At 37.6% G+C, this 13,932-nt stretch overlaps 1 protein-coding gene across 13 annotated transcripts in view; it reads right to left on the reverse strand.

Annotated features, from left to right (window-relative positions):
* Positions 1-616: 616 nt before the first annotated feature.
* Positions 617-13,932, reverse strand: part of RALA (RAS like proto-oncogene A) — a 29,954-nt gene continuing 16,638 nt past the window's right edge. For all 13 annotated transcript variants that reach the window (XM_082302977.1, XM_082302984.1, XM_082302975.1 and 10 more), the window contains 4 exons: positions 11,337-11,492; positions 10,311-10,519; positions 6,299-6,473; positions 617-2,554 (listed from right to left, as the gene is read on the reverse strand). In XM_082302977.1, coding sequence (XP_082159103.1) covers positions 2,432-2,554; positions 6,299-6,473; positions 10,311-10,519; positions 11,337-11,450 — 621 coding nt within the window. In that variant the 5' untranslated portion in view covers positions 11,451-11,492 and the 3' untranslated portion in view covers positions 617-2,431. The remainder of the gene's footprint in view (positions 2,555-6,298; positions 6,474-10,310; positions 10,520-11,336; positions 11,493-13,932) is intronic.

Consider the following 13,932-nt stretch of genomic DNA (forward strand, 5'->3'; position numbering starts at 1 on the left):
AAAGTGCCCTCAGGCACAGAAGCATTCTGAGCAGCTAGACCTAGGAATTTCAGATACTCAAGTATGCTAAACAAAACACTCCTCCATGATTCAAATGTAACATGCACTTTGGATGACTCAAGATATACCCAAATCCTATAATACATGATGCAAGCTATATTCCCTGCAGATTGAGGAAGCACACTTAGGTTCTCCTTGAGTGTGCCAACAGAAAATTACTTAGAATATATTTTTATTTTATTAAAACTTATGTAGCTTGTCCTTTCTTTGGTTTGGGGTTTTGTTTGTTTGGAGTTTTTATTGTTGCTCATTTGTTTGTTTTTTAAAATCTCACTTTCCATTGTTACGGAAAAGTAATTCTGGAACAAGCTTACCTCAGTTTATTGCTTGTTTTGAGGTAGTCTTGTAGCAACTAAGCAAATTACCAGTGGATAAAAAGTAGCACATATATAGTCTCAGCTTTTACAAAGTGGCTTTTTATCAGACTAATTGGGTTTAATGTACAATTTTCTTCATGCACACAAACCAGCCTTCTAGAGTACTTAGGTTTAACTGCTAGACAATTGGCATCAGCAATGTTTATGAATAATGTTGTTATCAATTAACACTGCACAAGTATTTTAGAAAAATGGAAGTTTATTCATTTTTCAATGGCTCAAATAGCAAATAAAAGGACAGGATAAGGCATCAGCCAAGACAAGTTTTGTGTGTCCAGTGGCTTCATAACACCTCGGTTCCCAGTATGCAGGTTCCAAAGCAAAGTCACAATGTTAGTGGTTAGACTCCCTGGCTAAATAGACCCAAATGAGTACACAGTAAGATGAAGACTGGCTTATATTTGCCAGTTACATGAGTAACTTTTATTCTGCCCTTGGCAGTGTACTAAATGCACATACAAAATTCCTACTGATAAATATTTAACATGACAAATACAACTCCTAAGACTTGAGTCCCTAAAATGTCTGGTAGCATGAAAGTTAAGTATTTGTTACCTAGTTTGCTTGAGCACATTTTAAATTGTCAGTTATAGGCTTATACATGTATAAAAAGTGTAACACTTTGTGGAATTGATCTAGCCTGTCTCACCCCAGAGGAGTCCAAAACCCTCAAACATTCTGGTATATTTTTAGTTAAGATGTAGCACACTAACCATGTGCTAGGTATTCTTGTTGTTCTGAAGCAACTGAGGCAGTATGTTTTGTTTGGGGATTTTGGATGTGCATGTTAAAGGTTTCTGTATTGCAAAGCACATTTGATTGTTTGATATCAACTTTAACTAGAAAAAGTAGCTACACTGTTCCCCATTTGAAAATCAGCATAGACTAAACAATACAACACCTGCAAAGAGCTTCAGCATAACACCATGTTCCCATAGCTAAGTATTAGGAACACAAAATAAATTAACCAGAATTTCCCAGACAACATCTTAAAACACATAAGCGCTACTAGATCAGCCCCACTCCACCCAATTCCAGGGAGTTAAAACCCAAGGAACATCTAGACAAAAATCTATACGCAAAAGTTTCAAGGTACCAGCACGTTAAATTTTAAACAACTATTCCAGGCTTAGATGTGCCATAGGCTTATGACTTCAGTCTTATGTGTGTTCTGACCTTCTAGTTTCAAGATACCATATTGTCTACCAAGTTATACATGACAGAATATGCTCTCTATTATTCACAATACCAGAGTATGGCACACATTTAAAGAACAGACACTGCTAGCAGACAGCTAGTGAGTGAAATCATCCATGTAACTGCACTCCACAGAGAGGGCAGTCTCGCACTGATGCGCAGGGACAGTCTCCATGCAACAGAGTTGAAAATACACCCTTGATTAAGCAACCTACTATGTTTGGGTTTTAAAATTAAGGCATATTCAAATGTTTCAATGTAAAAGATTACATCACTCTTCTAAGTTAATCAGGTAATGCAGAACCACATATAGTTTTCCTCAACATAGCTGTTCGCATATACATTATTTTTTTCTAATTTGCATAACTCCATGGCAAAACAGCTGCGTACTGCTTTGTTAGGTATTGTGTTCACAATTGTAATTTTCAAGGCAACAGAAGACAAGATGAATTGACAAATACCAGTGATAAAAAAGTATGCTTTATAAGAATCCACAAAGTAATACTTTGCTCCTCTGTTCACTATTAAAGAAAAGACTACCTATGAAACACTACATTCAGAAGAAATGTGAGAAGGTAGGCAATTATGAAATGGACTCAACTTTGCTTCTCTTGAAGCCACATAATTTGTTTTCAGTGAATTTGACTTTCAGGGCAGCTCCAAATCATGCTTTTAGTGGTACATTACATTTTCCAACATGTTAGGGTAATTTCAGTCACTTCAGCCTTCAATGGCATGCTTATAAATTATGGTTTTTATTAGTATGGTCAGGGTAGGAAAGGAATCCAAGCTTTTGTTTATAAAATGCAACATCTTTCTCTGATCCTCTTAGCTAGGCTTTTTCTTTTCTTCTTCCCATTCTTTTCTTTGCTGTCTTCCATTTTTCTGGCTCTAATTTCTCTCATTAAATCAAAAAACACCTAAAAAAGATGTAAGAAGATAAATGCAAAAACAATCACAGACATGAGTTAATTTAAGCTATCACTGATACCCACTTCAGTTGTTTAGAATAGAATCAATTATATGCAGCCAGTTTGAGCAAACAAATATTAATCCAACAAATCTGACACTGGTTTTGAAGGCCAAGTTGATACGATACAATCCTGCTTGTTTCATGGCACCATAACATTCCCCTGTCTTCTGATATTTGCTTATGAATCCTGTCAGACAATTTTAAACAAGAATTGAAACAAGGGTCTCATCACCAGCAAAGATTTTCAGATGTTGTATGTACATACTACTGAGGAGACTTAAGGAAATCAGTTTACCTCTTGAGTACTTTAAGTGATGAACTGCAAAGGCTGAAAAAGTGCAACATCCAATTTTAGAAACATACTAATGGAGCAGTAGCAATACACTGAAATGTATGTATCATATGCTGCATGATGCAAGTCTAAGCACAAAGTGACTAGGAAAAAAAAACAACCCAGCATTTCCTTTAAAGCCAAGTTCTCAATCATACAACTACATAAGCAATTTCTTATATCAGGTAATCTTGGCTGCAGCTGCCATATTACAATCTTAAAGTACACATGAAGTTCACTTTCATCAAATGGTTTAGTAGGAAACGAATGTGACAAAGTTGGAGATACACCACTGACTTACGTGAAACAATCCTACTGACAGACAGTTAAGGCTTTATGATTGGACTGCTTAAAGCTACTTTACTAATTTGAACAGCAGATTTTGACTTGACTTACAGAAGGTTACAGCAAATAATATATACACATCTTTATAATTTTACTGTATGAAATCAGCTGAGCAATTCTATAACTTCTCCCTCAGGAGAGAGTCTGTAGATACCCTACCACCCTGAGAATGGCCAGTCTCTCAGAAGCTAAGCAGGATCACATGTGGTTAGTACTTGAATTTTGAATGGGAGACCCCCTGGGAATATCAGGTGCTTTAGGCTTCTTTTTTCATCCCTGAGATGAACTCAGCTGGTCAGAGCATGGTGCTGATAATGCCAAGGTCATGGGTTTGATCCCTATATGGGCCATTCACTTAAGAGTTGCACTCAATGATCCTTGTGGGTCCCTTCCAACTCAGAATATTCTGTGATTCTGTGATACTTTGAAATTTGAACTAAGCAATACCTCTATGTCAAGGGACTTGATCCATTTCTGTGAAACATGGACAGTGCAGGGGCTGAAAAGCTCCTCTGCAGAGCTCAGTAGGTTTTTATGACATTAATCTCATATTGACTGTACAAAAAGTATCAACCTTCATCACATGAAATCCAAAGAAAATCAATGGAACTAAACATTTCCATCAAGAAATGAACTTGCCTCTAGATTTTTAAATGTGTGCTAAGTTTCTTGTATTTAAATCTGTGCTAATGGCAAGATGCAACTGTCAACTTGCTTAAGTTATATCAGCTATAACTGATACGGTACAACAGTAGCTGCCTGGGATACATAACCTTCTGAGAAAATGTTTAGTGGGTCATTGCTGCCAAATTGAGTGGAGGCTGGCTGTGTTTTTCTCAAGTGAGTAAAATCACTATTCTGGAATTCAGAGAGGCCAGATTTCTTATACAATAGCAACCCAAATTTGTGTAACAAACTCCAAAACTTCATATGCTTCAAGGACCTAAGAATACCCAGTATTCACTTGTGCCAACAAGGCCTCATTTATGGGCTGTCAAACCTTAAATCTATACAACACATGCAAATCTGGATCCATTATGCCATCAGCTCCAAAAAGAAACCTGGAGCTCTCTGGTAGCTTACCATGTATGTGCAAAGGCTACTGACCCAAGAGCTATTGAAAAAATATATTACATGCACTTTTTTCCCCAGCTTCTAAACAATAATGAAGTGGATTTGAAGAGCTGCAAATTTTTACAACTGTAATAGATAGCTGTTAACTGCAATTACTAACCAAAACTAAAAGATGTGTTAGTTCTTACAACAACAAAAAAATCAGAGCTGTATTCAACAATGAGGATAAGTTCTGCTGTATTTGACTGACTTAAGAACTCAGTGCTGTTCTGTAGGCTAAGTTACTATAGTACTGAACCATCAGTTTCTTCAGTAAGATAACTGACAGGATTCAACCAACAGCTGAGTTTAAGTTATTGCAGAAGAGAACTTGCATTACAGCTCTCATACTGCAATTGACAGCTCATACATACAGATTTACATTAGAAAATTTTTCACCAAGTGCAGGTGCAGCATCTGGATCAGGGCAACCCCGGACATGAGTACAGACGGGGAGATGAACTTGTTGAGAACAGCCCTGTAGACAAGGACTTGGGGGCTTTCATGGGTGAAAAGCTGGACATGACCTGGCAGTGTGGACTCACAGCCCAGAAGGCCAATAGTATCCTGGGCTGCAGCAAAAGAAGATTGGCCAACAGGTCAAGGTAGGTGATTGTTCCCTTCTACCCTGCTCACATGAGACCCCATCTGCAGTGCTGTGCCCAGGTGTGGGGTCCTCAGCACAAGAAAAAACATGGACCTTTTGGAGTGGGTCCAGAGGATGCCACAAAGATGCTCAGTGGGCTGGAGCAGCTCTGCTATGAAGACAAACTAAGAAAGCTGGGATTATTCATACTAAAGAGGAGAATGCTCCGGGGAGATCTTATTGCAGCCTTTCAGTTTTTGAAGGAGGCTTATAAAAAAATAAAGACAGAAAAATACATCTTTTTACATGGGCAGCTTGTGATTGTTCTTGGGGTAACAATTTTGATCTAAAAGGGGAGAGATTTAAATGATTAACTGTAAAAAATTTCTTTATTGTGAGGGCAGTGAGGCACTGGAAAGGGCTGCCCCTTCCAGAGATGTTGTGGATGCCTGAGCTCTGGATGTGTTCAAAGCCTGGTTGGATGGGGCCATGAGCAACCTGATTGAGTAGTGAGTATCCTTGCCCATGGCACGGGGGTTGGAACTAGATGATCTTTAAAGTCTCTTTCAACTCAGACCAGTGATTCAATATGGGATCAACTTTGTCAACAGCTCTGAAAGGTTGGCACATTGCACTAAACCTACTTATTTCTTTTGCCACACATCTGTTACTCTTACAGTCTACCAGGCTGACAGTAATTCTGAATTGCAAGAACTTGCATTCTTGCTGAAGCACTTACAACTAATCAGCATTTTCTTTTCTTGAAGACAAATACTCTCTTTATCTTATGAGCTTCTGAACCAGGTCTTATCTCTGAAAACTCATGATGCACTTCTAGGCTTTTCATGGCTTTTTGGGTTCATCCACTCTTCATTGAGACAACATACAAAGAGGCAGATGGTTAAATGAGGGTAGGGAAGGCTCAAATCTTTCCCTTATTTGCTTTTATAAGGTGATTTATTCTGACTGAGGATCAGAAAGTATTCTTCACTGTTCAGAAGCAGACTGTCCTCTAGTTACAGAAAATGCAGTATGAAGTCCAGGTCAAAAAAGCTGACCCAAGAAAATTTTATCAGGTCTTGTGTCATGTCTTGGATAATAATAATGATTCCTTGAAGTGTAGAATGGAATAAATGTGTTATGCCTAACACAAGGAGTCACCAAGTCATGTACTCCTTGCAAGCTAAGGAAGAAAAGTATTTGATTAAAATTCCACAAAATTATTGCTAAAATTAAGAACATAAGGAGTATGACCCATGAAAAAGAGGGATAAAGTAAAAACTGATGGACAGATTGTTTAAGAGGCCAGTTATTACCTTGTCAACATTAGCTCGTGTTTTTGCAGAGGTTTCCACATAATTAACATTCCACTGATCAGCTCTGTTTTTCGCTTCCTCTACAGAAACTTGCCTTTTATCTTCCAAATCTGATTTATTACCAACTAGCAAAAAAGGAACATTCTCATCTTCTTTTACTCTTAAGATTTGTTCCCTGGAGAAGAAAAAAAAAAAAAAACAGGCAGCTTTGCATAGAGTACCATTCTTAGAACACAGAAAGAAGAACTCAGACGAAATACTTTTACATCTTCCAGTGAAAAGCCACTTATTTCTTTTATGTAGTTTATATAACAGGAAAGTCTTAAACTTAATTATGACATTATACAGAATGAAGACAGAGACAGACAACTAGTCCTCCAGGAAGGAAGGAGATGAGTCAGTAAGAAATGAAAAAAATAGAACAGGATTGGTTTAGGTGAGAATTTATATTAATAATTCATTCCTTTTAACAGTGTTACTTGAGAGCATTTACCTTTGTCTTTACATTACTATTTTTGATGGCCATTTTTAAGTTATTCAAGCTTCAGTTTTACAGCTGATTCTTTCCTAACAAAATGTGCCATTTAAAGCTGATAAAATGGTCCATAGCATATCAAGAGAAAATCTCTTCCTTTCAGGAATCTTTCTCAAGTCAATTATATTCAGTCTTTCCAGAGATCTTCCTTCAATTATAAGTCAGTATACAGACACAAGCTGTATATGCATCAGATTTTTAAGGATAGACCCTTCTACTGTACTTACTCCTAGGATGAAAGGTTTAAAACTATAAATAAAACTCAACACTACAAATAGTTTGGTATGTAAGTCCTCGACACTTTAAAAAATAATGGAAGTTTTCTTCTAATTGAAAATGCATTAATACTATCAGGAAGAAGAGTTGTCTCAGAAAAGATTATTCTGTATTTTGTCTATGAAAAAGTGAGTATAAAGTTAGTTGTGAAATGTAGCTCTTTATCATGGAGCAATTTCTGGAAGACTGACAAAAAGCACAGAGAAATAGATTTCTTTTGCTGGCTGAGGTGAAACCAAATTTAAAGTTGAAGGGAGAGAAGCTGAAGACAGTTAAGTAATTGCTATTCTTAAGGGCCTTGATTTGGTATATGGCAGGATGCTCACATTATAAAAAGCTCTGAATAGCATGTAGTCTTTGGAGGAGGCCTACTCACAGAGCTGAGAAACTGCAGATAGTCCATAATTTTTTTAAAAACTGTACATTTGAGGCAGACTGTGACACCACATTTATGTAGGAGGTAGAATTACAAAGCAACATTTCTCCTCTTCCACACAAATATCAGTGCAAATGTTTTAAAAGAGTAAAAGTAATTTGAATAGCCAGGGTAAGATTAGGAAGGTGGCCAGAAGAAAACTCAGTGCATCATGGCAGTACCTGTAAATAACTACCTGTGTAAATAAGACTTCTGGTAAAAACTAGTAGTTTTCAACACTAGTTATCCAGGCAATGCTATACTGGGTTAGTGTGACAAGGCTTTGTTTGTGGTGGGTCTATAGGTGTGGCTTCTGTGAGAAGCTGCCAGGAGATTCTCCAATGTCCGTTACTGGCAGAGCCAATGCCAGCCGGCTCTGGGACAGACCCACCACTGGCCAAGGCCAAGCCAATGGTAGTAACACCTCTGTGAAAACTTATTTAAAAAGGAAAGAAGTTACTGCACAGATACAATTGCACTCAAAAAGGAAAGGAGTGAGAATATGTGAGAGGAATAACTATATATATAGATACTAAGGTCAGTGAAGAAGGGGGAGGAAGTGCTCCAGGCACCAGAGCTGGGATTCCCCTTCAGTCCATGGAGGACACCCCATGCTAGGGTACACTCCTGGCAGGGAACTGTGGGACCCTAGAGAGACAGGTCCATGCTAAAGTAGGTTTACTGGCAGGAATTGTGACCCTGTGGGGGACCTATACTGGAGCAGTCTGTTCCTGAAGGACTGCAGCCCATGGAAGGGGACCTATGCTTGAGCAGTTAGTGAGCTGCAGCTTGTGGGAAGGACTCACACTGGAAAAGTTCATGGATAACTGTCTCCCATGGGAGGGACTCCCCAGTGGAGCAGGGCAAGGACTCATCTCCCTGAGGAAGGTGCAACAGCAGGAACAATGATGAACTGACTGTAATCCCCATTCCCTGTCTCCCTGCACTACTGGGAGGGAGAAGGTAGAGCCTGGGAAGTAGGGAGGGGTGAGGTGGAAGGTATTTTTAAGGCTAGTTTTATTTCTCATTATCCTGCTCTGATTTTGATTGGCAATAAATTCAATTCATTTCCCCAAGTTGTGTCTGTTTTGCCTGTGATGGTAATCAGTAAGTGATCTTTTCTTGTCCTAAACTCCTCAGCCTTTCATTGTATTTTCTCTTCCCTGTCCAGCTGAGGAGGGAAGAGATACAGGGGCTTTGATGGGTACCTGGGATAAATGCCAGATCAAACCACCACAGATGCCAAACAATTTCACCATGTAAAAAGTTAATCTGACAGTAATCCAGATGACAATACTCATATTCTCCTTTGAGCCCCTTCTGAAGACTAAACAAGAAATGATGTGCCAGCTTGAAATGTAGAACTTAAAAAAACCCCACGCCATGAGAGCCAGACCAATTCTACTCAAAGCAAGGCCAGATTTTATCAAACTACCAATAGTCATTGCAGGTCTGTATTCTATTGAAAAAAATTACTTGGAGCAATGGCATTTCAGAGTATACCAGGAACCCCATTGAATAGCAGTAAAGAGCGCTCCTATTGGAGGTCTGCCATGCCAGCAGAACGAAACTCCATGAAAACAAACATCCAAGTTCTTCTTCTCACTTTCTTTAATATTTGGCTCTTAAGTAGTATGCCCTTAGACTACTCAACTGTGATAAAGGTACTTTAACTGTACCTTCAAGAGATCCAGATTACTTTTACACAGAGCAGAAAAATATATTTTTCTGAGTTACATTTCAGCATTTAGTCCTCTACGGTTCACTTTCATATTTGGATTGGGGAGAATTTTAATATCTTTACTTGAAGGGATTTTTTCTTTCATTTTTCCTGTATCAACATGTATACTGTTAACTTACATCTTTATTGGAAGGTAGGACTTTTTCTAAGGCCAAAGATCATGTACTTTGAAGCAATGGCATGATTTCAAACAGATCTGAATAGGTCATTTTGCACTGGGAGCAAACTATATTAAAGTTACAGTTCAGGGGAGCTGAACTATACTAAACTGTCCTCCATGATTGACAGTACCCAGCATAAGCGTGCAAACAAACAAGGCCTGCTCCTCCCTCTCTCAAAATATATAAGCACAGACATATAGAGACACAAATAAATTTTTAAAAAACCACCAGAAGATAAAAAATTCACTTTCTCCCCTCTCCATACCTCTTCCTTCTCCCTTAGAGATATTAAACATATTCTGCTACTTAGTGCTATTTAAGTTGAATTGTGACAGCATCTCCAAAAAGACTAATTTCAATAGGATGCAGATAACTCCTTCTTATATTTGTTTGCTTAATTTTCTTTCAAATATTACGGCCTTTCCTATTTCACTACACTTTGAACTGGTAAAACTGCTTTCTGATATCTTTTGTCTTTTTCTAAAAATACAGTAATGAGTGATTTAAATGTTTTCTCTCCCAACTGAAATTAAACACCTATAATATGCTGCCGCCTGTATAATATTCTATTACTATCATAAGAGTTTTAATACGACTCAGTCTGTGATTGAGACTGTGGTGAGCCAGCTGTCTTCTGAATGTTGCTGTGTATCTGCTCTGTGGCAATAGCCTTTCTGGTATTCAGAGAAACACAGCAGCTAAGACATCTGAAGTGGTACAGATAGCAAAGGCCTGGCTAGGCATCTGTTCAAAACATTACGTGACAACAGTAAGAGCTGCCATCCAATCTGGACCATCAAAAGGATATTACAAAACACACACAAAAAAAATCACTTTCAATCATCTCAGTGTAATTAGAATGATTATCTTGCCTTGTAACTTACCTGAAGTCTGCAGTTGCTGCAAAGGATTCCAGCTCTGTAATAGAGAAGACACAAAGAAAACCTTCTCCACTTCGGAAGTAGTTGTCTCTAATTGCAGCATAGTCCTCCTGCCCTGCTGTATCCAATATATCAATTTGGACTTCTTCCCCATCCAGAACCACCTTTTTCCTGTAGCTATCTGCTTTGGTGGGCTCATAGTCTTCAACAAACTAGAAAAAAAACCTTCATGATGTAAAATGCCTGTACAAGGCAATGGCTTCTGTTTGCACATAAGGATATAGCAAACATCTTCAATGGATACTGTAATTAATAACAAAGCATTATGCATTTAGGCCCTGTGAAGTACTCAAACAACTCATAGTTAAAGCAGACTTCATCAGCCCAAACAGTTTTCAGGTTTTTGCTTTCCTCAGCCATTATAAGGAAACATAGAGGTAATTTCAAAACATCAGTGTCTGTGCACTACCCAAACCTCTACTTCTGGTTCAAGCACAACATCTGGCTGTGTTCCATTAAGAAATCAGGTAGTCCTGACTTTGGATATATTTGGTATCAACTTTTAAAGTACACTGAATGCTTAACTTCTGACTTTTAATAAAAAAGGATGACTTCCACTGGAAAAAAAAACACAAAAAGAGAAACTGATTTTCTTTCCTCTCTTCAACAGCAGCAAAAAAAAACCATGGAAGGAATTGATTGTTTCAGGCATAATGCAACTCAACTAAGTGAAGAAGCTTTGAGCTATAACCAAGTTCCGATAGGTCTAGTGAGCAATGAAAAAATATTCCAGTAATATGACAGAGTATCTAACAGCTGAGAAGTCTGAAAAAGGTCAAATATTCCCTTCACAGGTACCTCTAAAGGGAAAATCAGTAATCTCAAAACATTTTTTTTTCCACTTAACTGCTGAATTTCATACCACATCACATACACTTTGACCCTTTCAGAAAATAATTGTACAAATGTAACTTAAACAATACCATGTAGTAGGCACCTCCTGAGATACTTTCTACTACAGACTCTTACCTCATCATACATAAACTGTAGTGTTAAAGCAGATTTTCCTACACCACCGCTTCCCACCATGATGACTTTGTGTAAAGCCAATGAATTCTGTCCTTTAGGTTTATTTGCTGCCATCTTTGGACTGCAGAAAATTCACAGGTATCAAATGAAAAAAATCTAGAAGAAAAATATTTCTTCATTAGTTTCTTTTCCTTCTCCCATATGAACTGATACAGTAGATTTTTTTCAAATCTCTACATATTTAATGACTTCATTTCAGTTCTGCTTTAGTGAAATCTAGCTGCTCTTTCACTGGAAATCATTCCACAAATTATATTGAGCTCATCTTTTTTTTTAATTAAGCAAAGAAATCCTTCACCATATGGAAACAGCATTTTGGTATGTAGTATTTTCTTTTAGTGGCCCAGTAGGTGTCAAGATTTCTTGTTTACTACACAAGAATTGAAAAAGGAAGCCACAGTGAGTCAACACTATATAAGAAAACATGATATGACAGCTGCAGGGGAAGAAAACAAACTTTTGAAGGGATTTTGAGTTTAAATGGCATGCACTAAGACACAGCAGCAAGAATTAGCTAGAGTACTTTTACAGGAAAAGCAAGCAAACTTAACATCTAAAAATATCCAGTTTCAGTAAGTCAGAAACCAAAATAACCATTTAGTTTATACAGAGTAGAAAGATTCAACTTGCCTACAAATGTATTTATTTTGTATATTTGGAGTATTTGTCTCAGTCCTGTGACTGCTTGTTTAAACACAAATCTCTGCATCTCACCAACACCAAAGGCCTCTATAACAGCTGATTCACACAGTTTAATGTACATGTGCACAAGCACAAAAAGTAACAATTCCATTAACTTTAAAAAAAAAATCATCCATGCTACAGTTTTAGTGGATCTCTATTTTCCCACACCTTTGTTTCATTCCCTACCTATCCCAACAGTAATAAAACTGTATTTGTGAATGCTTGCACCATTCTTAAAACACAGGAAAGTCCCTGTACAGTGACAGAATGCGCTCTCCTCCAGAAACTTAAGGTCAAAACAAGGTCTGAACTCCAAAAGAGACAATGACATCTACATTATATATATAAATAAAGATTTATGGTAGCAATTAAAAACCAAATGTAACTTAGATCTTTTTTATTAGAAAACTCAAAAAGAGCACATTCACATGGCAGCACAGCTCAGTTATATACAGAACTATCAGATAATAACACAGTATAGTAACTTGGCATGATTACCTCATTACCTTTAGCCATCATGATTATTTGACAATGTCACAATAAAATTACACCCTACTGCATAATGAATCATCCTTCTGTGCAGATTAAACAAGCAGAATGTGAAGCATGACAACTTCCTTAAAACTTGTATCAAAATCCCCAGTTGAGGCCATGCACTAAGGATTTGTTAGCAGTGATGCAGGTAGTATAAAAGCACAATGACTAAAGCTTCATTGGAGATTAAGCCAATCCTTCCTAGAAGTAAAAATAAATAAATACATGCCATCAAGGTTCTCACACTGCCATGCCAGCAAGCAGGCTGGGGATGAGCAAGCAGCTAGGAGAGACACAGCCAGACCAGCTGACCAAAGGGATAACACCATGCCATAGTTTAGCAATAAACATTGGCAGAGAGGTTTGAAATTTGTCAGCACTGCCGTTGCTCAGGAACTGGCTGGGCATTGGTCAGCTAGCAGTGAGCAAGTTTTCTTTTAATCGCTCTTCTTGGGTTTGTTTTAGTTTTTAAAAAAGACTTATGAAGTTATCATTATCTCAACCCACAATTTTTCTTACTTTTATCCTTTCAATTCTCTCCCCCCTCCCACCAGTGGCAGGGGGAGCAAGCAAGCAGTGGTACTTAGCTGCCTACCAAGATCAACCCACAACTTATGTGAAAAGCTCTTGAGATCACATCAGCACCACTACCCACTCTGCCAGCAAAGAATTCTGAAAATGCAACTGAAAATTAAGTCAAATTATTTTCCCCAGAAAGATTATCTAAGCAAAATAAGCATAAGTAAGCTGCTACACTCATTACAGAGATATAACAGACAAATATAACTAATATCATGCTACAAGTTATTTTAAAAATGAGATGGAAAAGAGCAAACACACATTTCTGTTTTGGCTTAAAAAGAACCATTGCTTTCTTTTTACTCAAGAGGGAGTACGAGAACATGAAAATAGTTCCAAGCTATGTGCATGCTTTCAACCTACTACACTGTTTTGTCTATGAACACTTTTCTCTTAAAGGAAAAACATATACTGAAAGTCATGCTTCTTAGTATGTATGTCAGACAAGTAAGAAAGAAAATTCATCTGAATTCCATTATCAATTGACAACAGCTCAGTTTGCAAAGCTTAGATTACAGCATCTACCTGGATATGGCCTACTCTAAGATTACTGAGCAAGAAAACAGACTATTCTTCTGTAAGTACTTCAATACAAGTCCAAATGAATTCAGCAGGACCTCACTCAGGTGAGTTTGGGCTAACAATACTACAATATGAAAAAATTCAATACACAGCAGCAGTATTTCACTGTAATATTTGTTGTAAATTAATCTCCAGTCTTTAAGTAGATTGAGCAATG

The sequence above is a fragment of the Coloeus monedula genome (genome assembly GCF_965178545.1).
Source record: "Coloeus monedula genome assembly, chromosome: 1".
NCBI classification, from domain to species: Eukaryota; Metazoa; Chordata; class Aves; order Passeriformes; family Corvidae; genus Coloeus; species Coloeus monedula.